Source organism: Ixodes scapularis, unplaced genomic scaffold (assembly GCF_016920785.2).
Source record: "Ixodes scapularis isolate PalLabHiFi unplaced genomic scaffold, ASM1692078v2 PGA_scaffold3__209_contigs__length_174095766, whole genome shotgun sequence".
Lineage (NCBI taxonomy): Eukaryota > Metazoa > Arthropoda > Arachnida > Ixodida > Ixodidae > Ixodes > Ixodes scapularis.
Genome location: NW_024609868.1, coordinates 32280879 through 32296870, shown reverse-complemented (window position 1 = coordinate 32296870; position 15992 = coordinate 32280879). Strand labels below are relative to the sequence as shown.

Genomic DNA, 15992 nt, shown 5'->3' with positions numbered 1-15992 from the left:
AAACGGCTGTTTATGCGTCAAAACGCTCTTTTTGGCAACTTCAGGATTTTTTTTTTATTGCAAGATGTTTAATTGAGCGGTTTAAAATATTTTTATAGATTATATACCTAGAGGGGGCAGCCAGTAAAGAGTTATATTAGGTACCGGGAGCAATTATATATATTTTTGAATAAAATGACAAAAATGTTTATTTTTGTATAAGATTATGTATTTAAAAAAAGTATTTAAATTAAACAAAACTGCACAAACCAAACCACATTGTAAGTCGACAACCGTTCAAATTCAAGAAAAAAAATATTGTTGGGTGTTTCATAAAAAAGCTGATTTTTCGTCAATTATTGAGTGATGCCAAGTTTCACGTTGTTTTGAAAAATTAAAATCGCGCACACGTCATCACAAAATTTTTTTCGTCAAAACAAAACTACGGACATTGTGGCTGAAACCCATGAATCTTTTTTTAGAAATCGGAGGTGGTCGAGAGCAACGTCTGGGACGTTTTACGTGGAATGACCCCGCATTATTCTCCAGACAATCGTACATGCATGTGCTACGAACGAGGCAAAACACAAACGGAATTGAACCGTAACTTCGCTCGTTTACTTCAAGTACCACTTTTATGCAAGCTTTTCTTTTGTTAACAAGGACGCGTACTGACTAAAAAAGAAATATTTGCGACAGAACAATGCAACAGCTTACGCGCACAGTTACAGCAAACGTGCCGTTCTTCCTCCTGATTACAAACCTGGTGAGGTATATTTAAGGCAGACCTCCCAGACGTCCTCACAAAACGTTGTTCGAGCCGACAACCTACTCGTTATTCAGTCGCACGTTTTCCTTATCTTACGCTGTTTAACGTTGTTCCAAGTTGAAAGACTGAGGGACCACGGCACGAACCAGAAATGGTCAGGTTAGAGTGGACGTCACTGACTTCCGACGCGAATTCTATCCTCGCGAAGCTTGCACCGACGATTCTAGCTGCGATACTGTGTGGTTTCGTCATTCCTCGAATCATTCGCTGGTTCCAAATCTGGAACGCTCTCAGAGCTCTGCCGGGCCCGTCGAAGGACAGCTTGCCCTTCTGGTTCATTCTGACGCTCGCCAGAAGCTACGTCCGGGACAAGATACAACTGAAGGATTCTACAGCATGTAAGTTCTGTGCTAGTCTCTCTTTTTCTCTCCCGTTCTTTTATGAGAATTCTGGAAAAAGCGAACGTTCGAGGGTTTAAGTTTTGAAACCAACAGAAAACATCTAAAGTCGCAGACAACGAGAAAACTGCCCAGGTCGTCTCTTTCAAATAACGTAAAAAGCTTGCTCTGGGGTTGCGACAAGGGGAAACTATACTCTCTGCCGTTCACATCTTGTCAGTAAATATAAAGTATCGCAACAGTGAAAAATAAATATTTACCCCGTTTCCTTCACTATTCCGTGAAATTTAGTGGTAACACGGATTATATAGTGCGTTTTCTTCGCGAGGATGTTACACAAGTAAAATTGACACTCATTTTGTTTCTCGAGTGTAAATTTCATCCCCATATGAACCTCTGGTCTAATTCTTCGTCCGCTTTTAAATTTAGATGTCAATGACTCGAAGTGGCGTTAGTACCCCGGAGCCTTCGTTCATCCCTGTTCCAGTTCGTATATAATCCCCAAATTAGCCCTGGGCCAAGCCGAGAAACGCTGCAACCATTTGCCTAAGTTATTCGCATGCTGAGTAAGGGCTGGTTCACACTACACCATTTTCTTACGTTACGATTCTTAGTTACGTTTACGTCGAGAACCGACCGCAAGTCACCGGCACATTCGTGCTTTGTACAAAGTGTTGCCACCAGTTAAAGGAGTAGATTGGTGCGCAGGATTCGAAGTTCAAATGCGACTTGCGGTCGTATCCTGATGTTAGCGTAAGTAAGGATCGTGACGTAGGTAAACGGTGCTGAGTGAACCAGCCTTAAAATTTGATATATTAACTTAGCAACAATCACCTTCCAACATTACGTCAGCCTTTTCTTCTTTCTTTCTTTCTTAAGCAATTTGCCAATCTTAGTAACCATCACTGTACTTTTCCTTGGATCTACATTTTTATTTGCGTTACTTTTTTCTAGGGGTATTCGATCAAATTCGAGTTCACTGTGAGCGGTACGTGGGAAAGACTTTCAAAGTATACATTGGTATGACACCATTGGTCGTCGTTCACACACCGGACGCGACAGAGGTACGCCTCCCGTTGATTCCATACCCTTTTTTTTATTAAATATTCATTATAATATAAGTGGCATGTACTCCGTTCGTGTCCTACTCCAGGCGCTGCTTTCTAGCACTACAAACCTCCGGAAGCCATTCCTGTACGATTTTCTGGCGGGCTGGTTAGGAAAACAAAGCATGGTGTTGGCGTAAGTATTTGTGTACCTGCAGACCAGGTAGGCTGGAGAAAATATGGCATATGTTTGGTAACCCGGAAATCGCTGCGACAAATGCTTGCAAAAGAAAGGCAGCGTTCTGTACATTCTTTGTAGTTATATATGTTGTGTTGTATAGTTGGTTCACGCAGTATTTAAATATAGTTGTTCCACACAATTAAAGACAGCTTTTGCTTCTTTTTATTAGTGGCCCTCGATTAAGAAACTAAAAAAGAAGGTCGTGTTCAAGAAAAGTGAAGTTCAAGGGTTTTTTTATCCCTGAAGGTGACACCAATAAGATACACATCCGATATTTTTATAAACTGTGGCGTTATAATAAATTAGAAACAAAAACGTTGCTTTTCAGGGCATCAACCTGTTTACAGAGGCAGAACCAACACTAACAATAATTAAGAATTCCAAGAAGCTGCCGCCTGGCGAACGCTTCCCACGATCCCATTATCGTTTTTTTTTTTTTTTTCCTTTCCAGAAGATGTAAATTAAGTAAATAAGAAACGGCCATGCAGAGCTGCGAAGCCCGAGTGGATTTCCTGTTTTTTTTTTTGTTTTTTTTTAGTACGGTGCCGTATTTAAAGCTTGCAAAAGTCATAAGCGAAATCGTTGCGATTTCGCTTATGGCTTTTGCAAGCTTTTTGACAGACGGCTTTAAAAGATGAGCAAAACTTGCAACCTGCAGGAACAGGTTCTTGCCAAACGCTTTGGGTTTCAATACAGAATCAATATAAAGGACTCATCTATGACAATAAAAACCAGGAACTAATTCTGCCAGAACTTAATATGTACGCTGACGACACAAGTGTTTTCTTTTTTGGCCTAACAAAAAAAAAGGTGTAGAGACACAAGCTAATGAATATCAGTTGAAGCTATCCAAGTGGTTGGAACTCTATCGCTTATATTAATATACAAATAAAACAAAATATGTAATTTTTAAGCCAGTAAATAAACGAGATGACAGCACTGTCTACATAACATTCGAAGGAACGGTACTGGAGCAAGGGACAGATCAAAATTTTTCGGTCGTATGGTATGGTGAGGACCTTTCATGGAATACCGTACGCATATCAATAGACTCAAAGCTGACTTATCCCGAGTAACTGGGTGTATATTTAAAATACAACATTTACTGCCTACTACGCTTAAACAGACGATATTGTGCTACTCCCTTTTTTGATCCAAAATGAGCTGTGGCATTATGGTCTGGGGAAAACCGACTGGTACAAACTACAATAAGTTAATCCTAATACGGAATAAGATATTAAGTATATACGAAAATTATAAAGGGGATAGAAGGAATCTACGCACACAGTCACTTTTTACCAAAAATAATATGCTGAAGGCAGACCAGATCTATTATTTCAAACTCTTGCAATGGATGCAGATCAACAAACTTTACCGCACCAACACATAGTTTGAATCCATGCACATCACGAGATCCAAAGCGAAATATGCCAGCCATAAGGACGAACTGCGATTGGCAAGCCTTAACTCTTCAGATAACTAGAACTTTAAACAGAACCAATAGAGACATAGATTTTGAAACATTCCAGAAAGATGCTGGCGTTAAACGACATTACAGTCTTAATTGTATAATATGTTCCCCAGTTTAGGATGTGTTCACGATACAGCTTATTCGAACTAATGTCATTTACGTGAACTGTTCCTTTTGTTAATTTTTTGTTCTCGTAAAATAGATCTCTTTTCAAAAGCGATGCCTGGAGAGCTCAATCCCAAAGTTTTTGTGCATTTTGTTAAATCTTGTAATAGTGGCGTGACTGTTGTTCTTTATGTCTGATGTTGCTCCATATTTGTTCCATAGTTGTTCCAGATTTATGTTATATTTGTTCCATAGTTGTTTTATATTTGTTCAATAGCTGTTACTTATTTTGTGAATTGTATATATTGAGTTGCTAAACTGTAATAAAGGAGGGGGGAAGAGGCTTTGTCAGGCACTATGCCTTTATCTCTGCCCCCCTACACTGAAAAAAACAGAAAGAAGAACACTTTAGACTGAATAGTTTCGATACCTCCCATAACGATACCCGATAACCATATGACGAATGCGTAAAGCCGTCAGCGCAATATCGGATTTTGTTACCGGAGGTATCTGAACGGTATACTAACTCCCTAATGCTGGGGAAGGTTTTTGCATACCCGATAGTCCACCGATGCCTTGACGCATGCATTGTACCTTTATCATGCATCGTTATCAGAGTTACCGGTAAGATGTGCCAAAAACTTCCTATTACCGATTGTTTTTTTCCGTTCAGCACCGGCAGCATATGGCGCTTCAAACGGAAGTTGATGACCCCGGCGTTTCATTTCTGAATTCTGGAGAACTACATGGCCATTTTCAACCAGAATGCCGACTTGCTCGTCCGCCGCCTCTGTTCCTTCGTCGACAAGGCTCCGAGCGAACCGATTCGACTGTTCGAGAACACGCAGAAATGCGCCCTGGACATCATCGGAGGTAACAATTCTTTTCATCTTTGTTTTATTTTTTTATAATTAGTACGTAGTTGCAATGAGAAGTGTGTTACGCTCAAAGTTGAGCTCTTTGCATATTTAGTTGAGTGATCACACGAAGTTCATTCCATTTACAAAACAAGAAAAAAAGAAAAGTCATTGTATTTTCCAGAAGTCACGATGGGAGCCAAGCTTCACGTCCAAGAGGGCAAAAACTTAAACTTTATGAGCTCCTTCAATAGGTATGTATGCTATTTTTGATTCGTTGCTCAACTTAATTTGAAAACCAACACTAATAATATATGCTAAAAGTGTTCTAGAAATTGTATTTGAGGATCTACTTGAGGTTTTGAAACCATTCCCTAACCTATTCATTTTACCGGATGGTCCAAATTAGGCTTTATCAGTTAAAAAAAAAAGTTATAAAGGGTACGCGAAATTTGTCATTGTACATATGGTCACCGAAACCGTAATGAACGCCGGGCGTGCCAAGTCCCGAGTATCTTATTATTGTTCCTCAGCCAATAGGATTGCATCGCCAGCCGATAAAAACATGTTAAGAACCGATAAGAACATGATAAGAACACAAATCACAAAGCAACAAGCGTGATCGTAATAAACCGCACCTCCCGTTTCCTAAGATGTCCATGGCAATCGGTTATGTTCTCTGGTCGACAGTAGGTGGAATGATAATCGTAGTCGTTAATCTTATAGTAAACTAAACATTGGAATATATGTTTTAATTACTGTAATTAGGATATATGTTTATATTCAAAACTTCAAGGCAAGCGTATATTCCAAAAATCTCTCATCACTCTAAAAAAAACCCGTACGTCTACTTTCCCGCACAACACTCAGAGAGCCAATCACCACAACTCCGCGAATGACGATGCCCAAACATATATTTAAACGAAAAAAACGCAGTCTGAGCTGTGGCATTAAGCAATGCAAGCGTGACGTTTCGAATTGCCTAATGTCACAACTCATGCTGCGTTTCTTGGTCTAAACATATGTTTCGGCATCGTCATTCGCTGAGCTGCCTCCGTAAGTTGCGGTGATTAGCTCTCTCAGAGCGGGAAATTACACGCACGGGCATTTTTAGAGTGTCTCTTGTAGAATTTTCGCAAACAGAGGCTGTTCGGGGAAATTCCGAGATATTCCTCTTTATGTTTGCCACTAAACCCTTCTAAAAACGAAAAAAAAAAGCTGTAATGATATGCGCAAAAAGTTTTTCTCGGTTTGACGGAGGTCGTTGTGTATAATATTTTTTTTTCTTCACCAACCGAGAGCGAGAGGCGAACTAAACTCTCAGAAAAAAAGGGCGTATTCTTACACCCTTTGTCCCATAAAATACACCTCCAAACTTCAGTTCGACATACAGCACACTGACGTCAAACCGGCGGTACCAACTTTCACGAGCGGCTTGATAGCCGTGTGGTACAACTTATGAAAGTTGTACCACTATATAAAAAACATAATCGGAGTTCTCTTGGCACTACTGCAAAACCTCAGTGTTTTCTGAGGTTTTGCAGTAGTGCAAAACCTCCCCCTCCCCCCCCCCCCCCTTTCCCCCGGCAACGCCTGACACGAGAGCGGCGGCCGAGCGCGCGCTCTCGTGAAGTGGCCGCCAGTGGGTATCTAGGAGCCGTTTCGCTCAGCCAATGGGAGAATGGACATTTGTTTCGCGTTTTTTTCGCGGTTACAGACGCCGGGGTTCCGCTCCATTGGATAGTTAATGTTTTCGCATTTAATAAAAAGTCTGCCGACGATATCATGGGCGCATCTTGACAACTGCCTATTCGAGCCGCCTGATCCTTGAGAGCGACCAAAAAACCTACAAAGTCCTTAAACGCGTTAAACTACTTTGTGAGCGGCAAAGCATCGGCGATGAGCACTTACCTCCCCCAGGCGTCAAAGATACCCGCCGAGCTTCCCTGCAGGGATCGCCGTGTCGGTCCAGCAGACGATCTCCAGAGAGTTGTCGAATGCTTTTAATTGTTTGCTTTGGTATTCAAGGTATCTTTCCCAAGGGCTCCGTGTCACCTTGCATTTTTACGTACCGTAAAGGACCCGGTTCGCATCTATCGTTTCACGGAGATGGTCTGTCGAGTCGCCATCTCGCCGCATCTTCTCCTGTGTCACGTTGCGTCATCTGTCGGCAGCACAACGAAGTAGGCGAGCACTGTCTGCGTCCTGCGACCCCTTTAAGCTCGGCGCCCTTTCGGCGGCGTCCCTTGTCTCGAGAAACTGCACCAGAGGGGTTTTGTTCTTGCCGGTGCGCGTCGGCCACTTAAAAATAAATAAAAATAAAACCTCATTGGGGCAATTTTAGGGCGTACCTCTCACGCAATTAATTCCTCGCTAGAAAACTAAGAGAGGTAAACAAAGCAAAAAAACCGGAAGTATTTCTCTCCCCCGATCACGGTGGCCGAAAGTAGCGGGAACACCTTTTCAGAAACTTAAGCCGTGGCCTATCACGGGTACGTTCACGCTTCTTGCTTTCTGATTGGATCTTCGACGTTCTTGCCGGCGAATGCCGCAACCTCATTGGCTGAGGGGCGATAATTAGATGCACGGGACTCGCCACGCCCTGCGTTTCTTAAGCTGGCAACGACTATTATGGACTATTCCGTTTTCTCAAATTCACGGATCAAATATTATACAATATTTGTTTAGTAAAAAACACGCACAAAAAATAAGGGGGGTTGTGAATACGCTTAGACATCTCTCTAGACGATAATATCTTGTTAAAGCTGATTAAACTGAGGACACGTACCGGTCCATCATTCGCGTTAATTAACAGTGCCGCGATATAAGAAGATTAATTATACTCCGCCGTCAATTTCTTGGGCCGCATAAATTGATTTACTACGTTCCGCAAGTGCGTTTCTCAAAGTGGCAGGGATTGGGTTTTGTTACAATAAAACTTTAGCGTTCCAATTAATATTAACACTAACTCAGAGATTTACCCCTGCCCACAAAAAAAGTATATATACAGGCTGTCACAAAAAAAAATTTACAGGTTTTTTTTCCCCACAAAAATAAACTAGGCATCGCCGAACGCCCATTCTCCGCCCAAAGGTAGCGCTAGAGGTCACAACCAGATGCCAAAGTTTCACCCCGATCCGATACCTTATTCAAAAGTTATAAGTGATTTTCTGAAAAGTTCAATGGGAAAATGGAGCCCATTTTTTTCCGTTTTCGGTTGTCACATGTAGTCACATGTATCCGAAAACTCCGCCGGCCGCCATTTTCCCAATGAAATTTTCAGAAAATCACTTATAACTTTTGAATAAAGTATCGCGTCAGGCTGAAACTTTGGCATCTGGTTGTGACCTCTAGTGCTACCTTTGGGTTGAGAATCAGCTTCGGCGATACCTAGTTTATCTTTGCGGTGAAAAAAACCCTGTAAATTTTTTTTGTGACACCCTGCATATACAATGTTTTCACGCTTCTTGTGTTTACCGAAAGAAAATGCTTGTGTCGAGTAAAGAAAATGTCTCATTTGTTTCAACGTTACAAGAAAAATACATTCAACGCCTATTTAAATATTTGTGGAAAAATTTGCGACATAATGTATTCCATCAAATTGGCTACACGTTTGCTGTGTCTCTCAAAAGAAAACGCTTGCGTCGAGTAAATGTTTAATTTGTTTAAAACTTTCCGAAAAATTACATTCACCACTTACTTAAATAGTCGTTGAAAGATTAGTCACACAATGCAGTCCATCGAATTGGCTACAAGGTGGTACATTTCAACTTGTATATTTTTATATTTTCTTAATCTACATATCGCGTCGTTTTGACGAAAGCCCTCTATTCTCAGATTAGGCATTTCCCGTCTGAAACTCATGGCGTTTTCTCTTTTGTAGTGCTTCTCTTCTCGTCGGTCTCAGGGCACTGAGACCATGGCTCTGGCTGCAGTTCATCTACGACCATACGTCCGAAGGAAAACTCTTCAAGAAAAACATGAAGGAAATCGAATCATTCACGCATTTTGTAAGGCCCTGTGTAGCCGTGCTACGACACCCTCCACAAAATCCTACAAAAGCGAACTGTAATCTGAGCCCCGTCAAAGTAAAAACTCTTCTCCGAGTAATGAAAAAGCAGACAAAGCAAGTGCTTTATTATCGGAGCGGTAAATTATTGTATATAAATGGTAGCCACACTCTAAAAAAAGCCCGTGCTTCCACTTTCCCGCACAACACTCGCAGAGGAAATCACCGCAACTTACGTAGGCAGCTCAGCGAATGACGATGCCGAAATATAAGTTTAGACCAAAAAACGCAGTCCGAGTTGTGACATTAAGCAATGCAAGCGTGACGTTTTGCATTGCTCAATGTCACAACTCAGACTGCGTTTTTTGGTCTAAACATATGTTTCGGCATCGTCATTCGCTGAGCTGCTTTCGTGAGTTGCGGTGATTGGCTCTCCGAGTGTTGTGTGGGAAAGTAGACGCACGGGCTTTTTTTAGAGTGCAGTGGGAGCCCGTGGAACGGTTTTAACTTCCAACACAACATTAAAAAAAAAACAAAAAAAAAAACGGCGACATATTTTAGGTAACTTTAGGCTTGCAAATCACTGTATATAAAACCCGAAAATGAAGCACTCTTTCCAGTGCACACACTAAAAAATGTCTGTAAGTCTACTTTCACGCATAACACTCGGAGAGCCAATCACCGAAACTCACGAAGGCAGCTCAGCAAATGACGGTGCGGAAACATATGTTTAGACCAAAAACCGCAGTCTGAGTTGTGACATTAAGCAATGCAAAATGTCACGCTTGCATTGCTTAATGTCACTCCACCTGCTCAGCTTCAGGCAATCACAATGTTGAATAATATAACATCAAAAAACGCATAAAGATTAAATAAAAATAATTGATAGTGCAACGAGGTGATGAAGGTAAAAAAGCGTGAAACAAAGTGTCTCTCAAAAATAATAGATAATTAAGTTCGTTGAATTCTTGCGTTTAATATTTTAGATGCAAAGCGGAGCTGAACTTTGTCCTTTATTTTATTACTCCTGTACACTGACAGATATTCGCGCTTTCGTCGTAGATGAGTGGCTACAAGAAACAAAAAGGTACACAGATTTATGTTTGTCCTTTGTCCCCCTTGTTCCTCTACTCCAGGGATTATTCGCGTCATCCTTGTCCAGCTCACTTTCACCTTTGCATTTAATTGCATTATAATCAAGGTGTGCATATCAGCGGAGTGTGTGTGTTTGTTCCTTGTGACTCTCTCTGTTCTGCATATTTCTTCCTTCGTTCAGCTGGCATATCCTACAAATTATTCAACACTTCGCAAACGGGTTCTCCCTATAGATGAACTCGAGTTGACGTCGCTCATATATATTTATGCCAGGGTGTCGAACCGGAACCGAACCGAACCGAAAACCGGAACCGAACCGGTATTTTTTCCGGAACTGAACCCGAACCCGAACCGTTATATTGTTATCGCGATGAACCCGAACCGGAACTGAACCGAAAAAAAATAACGGTTACCGGCTCATGTCAAAACGGTTCGGCCACGCGCTGTTGACAATGAATGTGCTATCAATGCCATTTGTTTTTTAAGTGCCGTCAAGTGACAGACACCTCGCTTACATATTTTTCTTCTCCACTCAGTCTTAGGAATATCAACGCTGCATCCATGAATCTTGACAAACGCTGCATCCATGAATCTTGACATAGGAACCAGTATCGCGGTGGTCGCGGCTTGCACGGAAGAAAGAGAAATAAAAGCCTGTGCAAAAAAAAAAAAAAAAAAAAAAAAAATATCGCGTCACGGAATTTTATTTTTCTACAATCTCGTAAATCCTAAATGCTGCTGTGTGCTCATTTCATAACACGTTTCTAGAACGCGCGAGTTCTTGAAGCTTGCTTCCATCGAAATGTGAAAAGAAAAGGCTGGGGAGTTTGATAATAATGCATCCGGTTTCGTATAGGCACTTAGAAGCTAACATATTTGTGAGACAGCGAACTCTTCTATTTTAATATTTATCCTATTACGTCCTCCTGGCGTTGCGTTCGGTGAAGTGTTTTTCATATTCCGTATCTTGTTTAATGAAAACTTCTTTAAGGGTCGAATTTGAGTTACCGAAGGCTAGTTCAAATAAAGAAAGCTGTATTTTCTCCCCACTGTTCCTTCAATTGCTTACACGCCGAGGTGGCGGGATAGTTAGCGAGTTCTACTTGTGAGTGGGTTTGTAAGGAGGTCGCGGATTTTACAGCTACTGCGCCGAACCCAATTAGATGAAGTCCGAATGCGTAAATGTCGGTGAGGTAACCTTTGAGTGCACATAAAGAAACCATTCCTGGTAGAAATCCTTGAGCCTTACACTACGATGTATCCCGTTTCGTATGTGCTGATTGATTTCAGATGTTTTATTTGTAATTTATTTTGATGTTGCAATTTGTCATTTACCGAACCGGTTCGCGAACCGGTTCAGCGCCCCGAACCGGTTCGCGAACCCGTTCGCGGATCGAATTAATCGAACTGGAACTGATCCGGAACAAAATACATTTACCTGAACCGTAACCGTAACCGAACCCGTATTTTTTTCGGTTCGACACACTGATTTATGCATAGCATGAACACAAACTGGAATTAAGAATGAAGTTTACGAATACTTTTTTCAATCTGTTGTCTTCGTATCTTTTTCTTGCAAGGTGATGCTGGAGCGTAAAGAAAAGCTCGAAAAAATCGAAGCCATGCGAGAGTCAGATTTTCAAGATGATGAAATTAAGATGTCGAGAACAGATCCAACGCTGATGAACCTTCTGCTGAGGGCGCATCTTCAAGACAACAAGTATACCGAGGAGGACGTCAAAAAAGACATTGACACGGTGTTTGGAGCGGTAAGTAAAAAATCAACTATTATTGCAGTAAACAGAATACATCATTCACTTTCAAAAGACGGCAAATGACACTTACATATTAACGTGTAGAATACAAAACAAGATCACTCGCTAGGTTGTGTTTATTTTGTATGTATATAGAATATCATGGATATCTTTCATACACTAGTAGGGTATACATTCAAGTACCGTCTTCCTACTCTGTGTATACATTTCCTACCCTTGTTTTATTATGGGTAATGTTCTGCTACCGATTTATTTACATAAAGCCAATCGACCGCCCTTTTTTTTCCGAGGAGATCAAATTGCTTCGGCACTGAGGGTATAATAAATAAATAAATAAATTAATAAATAAACAGTGTTATTGAGTATCAGCAGGAATTAAACCGATAACTAGTTTGATACGTATGGAAGAAAATGCTCATTAACATTTGCGGTAGCTTTAGGAAACGCAGAAGCGCACAGGAGCATATAGATATGGGCTCAAGGAAATAGTGTTAAGTTGCTTCAAGATATACTTAAGAGTCAGGTGCAGAGTTTCACTCAGAAGTGTATAAAGCGTATACGCATGACAATACTAGTTCAAAAATGCATATAAACTTGATTAAAAATTAAAACAGCGCAAGGCCATGGACAAGAACAAGAATGTAGACGAACAAAGCGCTGACTTACAACTAAAGTTTATTCGTGCTAACATCAAGTATAAATGCTGTAACGTCATAACAACCAAAAAAAAAAAAAAAACCTGTCATGGACGCCACGTGCTCCTTAGCCACCTTTAAGCGCTGTCATTGTGTATCTAAAAAGCAACATTCCTTATCGGATAAAAATAGTGAAGGAGTGCTGACCACAGTTTTCCCCCAATTTTCCAATTTCCCTCGCCTCAATGATTTCTCGTGGCAGCCCATGGGAATTTATTGGTCGTTTCGCTCAGCCTGAATTTAGGTGCCGTTTTTCGCAGGTACAGACAGTGCCGGCTGCGCTCCATTGGACAGTTCGTGCTTTCGTATTTAAAACAAAGCGAAAAAAAAAAACTTGATGGACGTACAAGTTTAAAATAAGTATATATATGATACTCTTAAAGACTCCAAATAATGCAATATTCTAGTGTAGGCCGTTCCTTCATGTATCGTGAAAAAATATTAAATTACATTTCCTTCAGCCTTGCTGCGTTTCAACCTTGCTCCATGGAAGTCCTGAAAAATTTGTAGCCCGATCAGTATACCCTACAGCTAGATTTGTTATCCTCTGTTTTAATTAATTTTTTGGCATCCTTTTATTGCACTAAACAATTAGAAAATTACTGTTGTTTGGACTGACAACGATTGTCAAACTTTACGCGACAATTTAATCAATCTAGGCAAATATTGAAGCATCCAATAATATAAAAGATGGCTGCCAACAAGCATATACGGAGAGCTAATAATTAGTGCATAGAACCAGGTATTAACAAGCCAAGGAAAAATAGGCTGCTTTTTGGTGTCCGTCCTCCCGTCGAAATTAGGAGCAATACATTGACTACATGTGTATTGCAAGAATGTCTTCATCTTGTCAACTGTGCCACTCCCTTTCAGGGAAACGACACAACCACATCAGCCACTTGTTGGACCCTTTATCTACTTGGGCTTAATTCGAAGATACAGGCAAAGGTGCACCATGAACTGGACGAAATATTAGGGAGGGACACAGATCGAGAGATTACGACCGATGACCTTAGACGAATGAAGTACCTCGAGTGCTGTCTAAAGGTGAGAAGGGCTATGTTGTTGCTATTACTATATTTTATTATATTTTTGTTATTTAAATTACCCTTTATAGAAGCCGCACCGTAGATGCTTGATTCCGGATGGGAAAAAATATATTACCTACTGATTACAGGAGGGCCTGAGACTGTATCCGTCATTTCCGTACATTGGGAGGGTACTGGACCATGACCTTGAAATAGGTAAGACAAGCAATTGTAGAATCTCTAGATTAATTATGCTTCACGCAAAACATCTAATTTAAATATTCCTACAATCAAAAGTGGTGAAAGTATCCTTTCAAATAAAACTATTTTCAAAAATTCGTAGTTAAAACAGTGTATTTTGATGCGTGTGATAGCTGTGAAAGTACCTTCTCACTGCGAGCACGCGATTTAATGTAATAAGACAAGATATGAACGTATTCCTATAAAACGTTTTTTTTTACGTGAATTAGACTCACTTTCAAGCAACTTAAGAGTAGAAGATACGCAGAAAAAATATATGCCGACTAACAACAAACCTTCCTGTACTAGGTGTAGCTATGGGAACAGCCTCAATCGGCTGCTAGACAGCGCGGCAGGCGGCCAACAAAAACAACCTTGGGCAGGCCATGTTACCAAATGTGTGCATGGACACGTCCTTTCCATCACAGTTCGCCTAGGCAATTGGACGTTCGAGCTCCACATGGTTATACCGATAAATTGAGATTTTTAGAGTTGGAAGAACTTACGTTTGCCAACAGGTGCAAAACCTGTTGGCCAACGTAAAGTCACCATGTCGCCGACCTAGATAATTTTGTTCTGGCCTTTTTTTTTTTCAGATGGCTACAAGATACCAAAAGGCGTGTCGTGCTTCGTTAATATATATAGCCTCCACAGAAATCCGGAGCACTTCAAGAATCCCGAAGAGTTTGTTCCGGATCGATTTATGGGTCACGAGACGACAAGGCGACACCCCTTCAGCTACATTCCATTCTCTGGAGGCCCAAAGAACTGTCTTGGTGTGCTGAGTTCTTAATTCCCGTAATCACCCACTAATAATAACTTAATAGAATGCAGTCACTGCCATAAACGTTCTTGCAACACTTCTCACTAAAATAACGATGCAAGAACACGGGGGATAAACAAAACGAGAAACATATAGCAACCACAAATGAGTAATTTTTTGCAGATTTTCATTTCTAATTGCTATCACTCTTTTTCTATTCCATACTTCGCATCGACAATAAACACAAACCTGCCTCATGTTTTAGTATTGTTTTGTTTAAGGATGACCTACAGTTCTAAACGCGAGTCAAGGACATGACTTTCGTTATTATAAACCAACGAAGCAATTATTCTCTGTGTGATCATTATGTCGTGTGTTACTAATACCTCTGTAACACGGCAATATGTGAAACGCAACATCTAGAAACTACACGAAAAATAAGAAATTAGGGGAGTTTAGAAACATAATCTAAGGGAAAGTTGTTCATGATGGTTTATTTTCGGCAAACCGATGGTTTTATTTTTGGGAAACGAAAAACGGACATACCCCGCGATCCTTGTGCATTTTGGCAGAGTTCCCGTATGTTCATTACCATTTTGTATTTTAAGACACTGCGGGCTGCACCTATTTGTATTTGTGTTGTTTGATTTTAGCTATTAAAGCAAAGTCACCAAAGTTGCGAAAGTTTATGAAAGAAATCGTAGTTCCAACTAAGATAAATCGCAACCTCCACCGCCTAGGAGGCTGGTGCGCTGTTGAAAAAAGCGCAAACACCAATCGAGAATAGAGATAACCTTCTTGTCTGTCTGCCTCCTTCCTGTGTTTCATTATCGATAAACTGTCAAAGACATTTTCGTATGTAACCCAAAACCGAATTGACAGGGAATGGCTTGCTTCCATCGTTTCAGGGCAGAGATTCGCGACGGTTGAATCCAAGCTACTGTTGGCGAAGGTACTTTCCAAGTTCACGATTGAATCCACGAGGCCGCTGGAGCAGATCAAGGTGACGTTCGAAGTAATCATAAGAGCCAGAGGAGGACACCAAGTGTGGCTTCGAAGACGAACACAGATGGACTCGTTTCAGCAACTCAATTAAACTGACACAAAGAGAGAGAGAGAGAGGTGGTAGAGAAGCTGATTATGACTGTCGTGATTTTTGCAGGATATAGCTGAGCATTTCCCGCCCCCTTCTAACTTCTATGTTCCCATTCCCCATCGCGAGTAGTAAGTTAATTGAATGAAATTGGTAAAAGAAAACTGAAAAGGTATTTTACTTTTGTACTTGAGAGCGATTCATGCGTTGCCAAATGAAATTTCGTTCGTCACTGCTACAGTTACTGAGAACAAACACAAGGCGGGGAGAATCACCGGCATCTTAATATTGCTCTCCAGTCAATCAAATTGCTGCATAAACCAATAAAATTTACATAAAAAAACAAGAATTACAAAGCGTGAAGCAGGAACATAATAAGCTATGCCCTGCGTTTCTTAAAGTAACTGTAGAATGGCAGCTGAACGCGT

The 15992-nt window shown here is 40.8% G+C and overlaps 1 protein-coding gene across 1 annotated transcript; it reads left to right on the top strand.

Annotated features, from left to right (window-relative positions):
- The first annotated feature begins 899 nt into the window (after positions 1-899).
- LOC8027549 (cytochrome P450 4V2) lies at positions 900-15567 on the top strand. Its single transcript, XM_040215409.3, is given in 11 exon segments — positions 900-1146; positions 2101-2210; positions 2300-2388; positions 4683-4882; positions 5051-5120; positions 8750-8876; positions 11551-11739; positions 13314-13487; positions 13618-13684; positions 14305-14484; positions 15380-15567. Coding segments are annotated over 11 exon segments (1641 nt in total).
- The last annotated feature ends 425 nt before the right edge of the window (positions 15568-15992 follow it).